The sequence below is a fragment of the Chenopodium quinoa genome, unplaced genomic scaffold, assembly GCF_001683475.1.
Source record: "Chenopodium quinoa cultivar QQ74 unplaced genomic scaffold, ASM168347v1, whole genome shotgun sequence".
Lineage (NCBI taxonomy): Eukaryota > Viridiplantae > Streptophyta > Magnoliopsida > Caryophyllales > Amaranthaceae > Chenopodium > Chenopodium quinoa.
Window position 1 is genome coordinate 2,855,653 of NW_018744239.1, and position 5,997 is coordinate 2,861,649.

At 34.7% G+C, this 5,997-nt stretch overlaps 1 protein-coding gene across 1 annotated transcript; it reads right to left on the minus strand.

The window, feature by feature from the left end:
- Positions 1 to 1,573: 1,573 nt before the first annotated feature.
- Positions 1,574 to 5,715, minus strand: LOC110694157 (protein NUCLEAR FUSION DEFECTIVE 6, chloroplastic/mitochondrial-like). Its single transcript, XM_021871329.1, has 3 exons — positions 5,465 to 5,715; positions 4,638 to 4,756; positions 1,574 to 1,870 (listed from the first exon to the last, which is right to left on the minus strand). The coding sequence occupies exons 1-3, from the start codon at positions 5,644 to 5,646 to the stop codon at positions 1,851 to 1,853; spliced, it is 321 nt and encodes a 106-aa protein (XP_021727021.1). The 5' UTR covers positions 5,647 to 5,715; the 3' UTR covers positions 1,574 to 1,850.
- Between the last annotated feature and the right edge of the window lie 282 nt (positions 5,716 to 5,997).

Consider the following 5,997-nt stretch of genomic DNA (forward strand, 5'->3'; position numbering starts at 1 on the left):
TACATTTTTGTAATAAATATACAAAGTTGATATCAAAAAGGGGGAAAAAAAATTAAAATTGCTTATATAAGCATTCGGGCTTTCATCAAGTGGTAATATTAGGAGTTTAGAGAAGAAATTGAAAAAAAGGGGGAATAAATAAAAAGGCTTTAGAAAAACAAGTATACATGAGAGTTTTGAGGTGAAACTGAAAAAAATTTGGAGAAGGTAGTGAGGGTAAAGGAAAAGAGGGGAAATTATTTTTAAAGTTCAAGTGGTAATATTAAGAGTTTAGAGGAGAAATTTGAAAAAAAGGGGAAAAAAATAAATGATGTGAGGCTGAGAGTCGAACCCCAGACCTATAGGGGCGGCCTAGCGCACAAACCAAACCCTTGCTACCACTGATCTGCGCTTTTTTTTCCTATATTACTTATGCACACAAATTCTATTTATTTATTTTTCTATTTTTAAAAATTAAATAAAAAAAAAAGAAAGAAACAAACAAACCTTTTTTTCCCGAAAAATCAGTGGGTTCAATGAACCCACTTGAACCCACCGTGGATCCGCCACTGTTTATGTCTAATGTGTTAGTAAATACCTTTTTAACTAGAAGCAATAATATAGATTCATTATGAAGTAGGTCTAACAAAAACATGACCATCCTTATCCATTGCAAGAATCAGTGAATGTCAACGGAATGGAAATGGTATACATATGCCTCCTAACTTGCTAAGTCGTTGAGAAGAACTATGTTTAGGTTATGTCAACTACACAATTAGAATTATTATATTGAACAGGTTTTAGACAACTAACCACGTTTATTAAACTAATTGAAATAGTCTCTTCAAATTATTCATAATATACAGAATATGTCAAATACAATAGTTGGCAAAAAAGTCTAGCAAAGCAAACTTTGTTGATTTGTTATGAGCCTAATTTAGGTAAAATCTTTGTTCATCTACCCCTTTCCTAATTAAAAGGATTAAGTCAACCACTAGCCAAATCCAATATTGATTTAGTAGAGAAATAACAGATTAACAACACTCCTTATTGTAGAACATTCCAATTAGGGAGAGGAGATTCTCAGACAGATCAATACACCAATTAGTACATGGATTCTCAAGCCTATCGTACATTCATACAGCAGTGCAAGACTTCGTGCACGGATTAGAGCCAATTTTTTCGAAAGAAGTATCTTACGTGATATACGAGTATTAGGCTTAGCAAAGATCAAATACAGCAGTACATTCTATACTTACCATTTTATCATACAGCAGTACATTCTCTACTTACCCTTCACAACTATTGTGATTTACGAGTATTAGGCTTAGCAAAGATCAAATATCAGGTGCTAAATCCAAAATCTGGATTGAGTCCTTTTTTTTCGGAAGAAGTATCTTACGTGTGCATTAACACTGCTCACTATAATCTGACCTTTATGGATTTGATATTCAATCTTAAAAAGAATAGCTTTGCCTGTACTAAATACAGGAGGCAGCCCTCAGCTTGGCATCAATACATGTGATGCACATAAATAACCTGCTGGGAGGGGAAGCTGAGCAAAAGCTTTTAAAACAACACTCAGCACTAAAATGATTACAGATTATGTTTTTAGTTTTTTTATTGAAATTATTTTGAGAAATTTGAGAATGTGAAAACCAAATCTTTACATGATTGAATTCTTTCTCCAAAATTCAGTGCTAACAAGCAGCCTGCTGGCAAACAACAGGTTCAGATTGTATTAAAAGTTCAAAATCTCAAAAATATATGATTAACCTTCTCGCTTTGTCATCCAAAAGTGTGGTCTAACTAAAAAGACGCCAATTCATACATCCACCATGTCCGCTACTGGATTCAAATTGAAGGCCTTGCTATAGAGGAGTAGCAAATCCTGTCACCATAGATAGGAAAAGAGTTTATGCTAAACACAAAACACATAAATGCACCATCCAAATGAAGAAATAATAATAACTTAAACAAATGGCATTGAGTTTCAGATTTGCTTTCTTTTGTCTACATTATCTTTATCCTTTTTGTAAGATTTTGGAGTTTTGGGGTGAGGGGGAGATAGTAGGCAGGGGAATGTAAAAGTACAAAACTTGGCAGTAATTACTAATTAGTTAATTACACAAATAAAGATGCTCCATGAGCCTAATTAAAAACAGAGGTCCTCCTATAATACTTGAGCAACAACTAAAATGGTCAGTATAACTACAAAATGAATTTGTAGAAATAATATGCTTTTCCGCTGCATTTATCTGATTTTCAAGCAGAAGTAAAAAGTATTTACTTTCTTTAATGGAGTTTCCTAATTTCTAATTTGAAATCAATGTCTCAAGTGTTAAACAAATGAGATCACTACTACTTCATAAACACATGGACAATATTCAAAATTAGTGTGCATTCCAAGCAGAATTTCATTTTGCGTAAATCAGTTGGATTTTCTTCTTGTTTTGATATTACAAGTGTCCATGCTTAACCTCTTAAAGTATCAAAACTAATATCTAAACTGTACCTCATCAGAACTAGGTATACCTTCCAGATTCAACTCATTAGACAACCCTAAGATTAGAGCCAAACCCAACCTGAAGTAGCTATATATCTGCTATTTCCATGGAAACTCCTATCCCAGCACAAGAAGAGGCTAAAGTTATGTACTATGTATATGACATACATAGTATATATAATTTACTTCAAGGTAAATTGAGAGTTGATTTTGAATATCCAAGCAACAATCATGATAGGTTAAGCAGGGGAAGGGGGACAGTAACACATCTGTTGTCTAACTATAGACTATCCATGACAAGCTATCAGCCCTAGAAAAATCATAGGTCAAGATGGATGACAAATTTGACTAAAAAGTCTTTCATCACAAAAGGTGGTTACACTTTCATCACAGCATATACTTGAAAAGGCTTTCAGTACCCCACCTAAAGTAGCTCCGCTCTCACCACAGCCTCGGAGATAATGCCTAATTTGATTATATGTTTTCTGGTACCAAAAAGTATGCTACTAAATGCGAAATTCAACTACAGAAAGTAAAAAGTGTGTATACTATGCATCCTAAAGGTGAAAGGCATGAAATAATAATGCGACAGCAGCAATTAATATTACACAGTTGGGTCATTGGGTTTTGATTCCATGAAATTAAACTGTCATGATCAAGCCCATTGAAAGTCAAAAATCATAATAACTTAATGCAGGGGCGGAGCCAAGGAGGGGCTGGGCAGGGGCCTTGGCCTCCCCCTTGGCTCAAAATATTAATTAAATTTGCTCTTCATTGTCATTAACTTTGGTATAGAGGAGTTGGTTTTTCCATGTCATAGTATGCAAGTTGTCAAGAGATCAAATCTTATAGCTAACAAAATTTGTTTTTTTTTTTTTTTTTTTTTTTTTTTTTTTAAGTAAAAGTAATACATAAGTATAATCTTGGCCCCCTTCACTTAGAAATTTTGGCTCCGCCACTGACTTAATGAAACCCAAAGCAGTTGACTAAGGGAAGAGAATTATAATAACATAAAACAATGACACAGCATGTTTCCAGATGACGGACAGGCTCAATGTAGATATCATATTGGCTAATAACTATGGTAGACTTGTAGATATTGCCTCTGTTGGCACTCTCTCTCCCTACAGCCACAACATGTAATGTCAGGAAAAATAGAGAGAAACCCAAAATTTGCTTTTGGAGTTCCTATCCTCACTAGCACTCTAGTAACACTTAGCCCAGCATCAAGCAACACAAGCCACAGAAGAAAGAAAAGCCCTTTCAAGACCAAGGGTCTCCAAAGCAAAGGAAGGATCAAGCCATGCTGAGATCCGGATGCGGGAATAAAAAGCTAGCATCTTTGTGCTTTTGATTCCACTAGCTATTGAACAAACTCCAGGTACCTCACTAATCAATAGAATGAGCTGCTCATTGTTTCCTCTAATAATCAAGCATCAGTTAATACCTCAGAGAGATATCAAATTAAGTACCAAGTACATGACGATTAATCTCAGACAAGCATATCAACTGAAGCTTTTAATCCAAACTCACTCTGGAGATGCCTCGAATGTCAGACTTAAAAATGCAACTATAATCATATCACTAATATCAGGCCACTCTATGGGACATTTAACAAACCCTAATCAAGCTAATTGGTTAAAAATTAAAAACATAGTCATTAACCCTACCGGGCTACCCCAGAGACATTTAGTTCTACACCAATAGACCCATACGCGCAAAAATTACCTCTAAGTGTGGAAGAGAAATTCTTTAACCACCATATACCCATGAGACCATGAGGCTTAGAAATTATGCGGTACTTCAGGGAAGAACCTATATTTCTAGTTTTTGAATGATAGCACTCACAGGGTATTTAGAGTTCAGAGACTTCGGACTTACCAAGACGATAATTGACTATAATCAATAAAAGCGCTATTAGTGCAAAAAAGCTCTGATCAAGAATTGTCTATTATCAATTTAAAGGTATACTAGTACTCTCATTTACAAGGTGAAAACCTATTGTAAACCACATATCATATGGTAACAACACTGATAACCCGTCTTTATAAGTATAACAGCAACAATCGACATCAAAAAACATATTAAAACATAGACTAATCTTATCAACAAACTACTAATAAAAATAAGAGCGTGCTGCTGAGAAAAGTACCTTCAGAAAGACAACCCCAGCTCTGTGCATGTAGTGATAGCAAGGAATTGAACAAGGCAGAAGCAGTAGCACTATGCAAAGGCATCAATGATACGGCACAACCCAACTCCACCGGAATCCTATATCCAAAGGGTCATATGATTAGGACATGATTAACCCACAACAAAAAGTCCAACCATCAATTAAGCAACACTTAAATATCAATTATCCTGTATCTGCATATAATGATTCAACAAAACCCAACTCCACCGAAATCCTATATCCGATAAGTCATTAGATTAGCACATAATTCAATTTACCCACAACAAAAACTCAAATCATCAATTTAGTAACACTTCAATAACAATGTACAAAATTTCCTCAACATAGAGGCAAAAAATCTACACAAAAGGAATAAAGGATCAGAGATGGAGAAAATGTGCCAACGTATTAGGTTCATAAAACAATCAATATGTCATGAAATTGGTAATTCACAATGATAACTTAACAAATAAAACTTGTAAATGCATAGAAAACCCAACAATTAATAATATTAACAAAAAAACAATTACCCTTGATACAATCACAATTCTAATAAGCAATCAAGTATCCAAACTTCAACCCCAGATTACGATTTTCAAATTATACGCAGTAGATATCACAATAGACAATAATCAACAAAAAAATGCAATCTTGAAAAACACATACAAATCACACAAATGGTAATACTAAGCTATCAAATTACAACAGGAAATCAACCAATTTCATGAATTCAGCATTAAAATCAAATGAACATAACATAATACCCAAATTAATACAATCTAAAGCCCAAAAAAAAAAAAAATTACCTAGAAGAAGTGAAAAGCTTCTGGAAAGAACGGGGGTTAGAAGAGGAAGTAAAGCCAGGAAATTTAGAAGCTCCAGAAAAAGAAGAAGAATTGGAACCGCAAAGTTTGGAAAGGGCGTTTCGTGTAGCTGAGACAGAAGAAGACTGTAGGGCTTGTCTTGCTCTTCCACAAACACTCGCCATTGCTCCAATTTCTCTCTCCTCTGCGCCCAGTTTTCAGGCTTTCAGAGTTCAGTGACGGGCTCTAAACTTGGATTTTAGGGGTGCTGTTTTGTTATGGACTTATGGTTTGGGTCAATGTTTACTCGTCAGGTTATTTTTTGGGCTGGGTGGTCAAGAGAAAGTCTATTGATAAAAGAGTTACAATGAACCCATCTAATAAAACTATTATCGGCCTGTTCGACATTAGATTTGAGTGGTTTGACTGCAACTTTACAAAAAATAAAAGTGTTTTGTAATGTAGTGGTTAAGATAGCTTTTAGGGGTAGAAGTAATTTTTATTAAGGGCGTGTTTGGGAAAACATAACTGTGAAG

What these genes read in the sequence shown, in the direction of transcription:
- LOC110694157 (XM_021871329.1), bottom strand. Translation starts at nt 5,646, where the DNA reads ATGGCGAGTGTTTGTGGAAGAGCAAGACAAGCCCTACAGTCTTCTTCT. An exon ending in AAGCTTTTCACTTCTTCTAG is followed by an intron (nt 4,757 to 5,464) that starts GTAATTTTTTTT and finishes CTTTGGATATAG; the next exon opens with GATTCCGGTGGAGTTGGGTT. An exon ending in CTGGGGTTGTCTTTCTGAAG is followed by an intron (nt 1,871 to 4,637) that starts GTACTTTTCTCA and finishes CTATGGTGACAG; the next exon opens with GATTTGCTACTCCTCTATAG.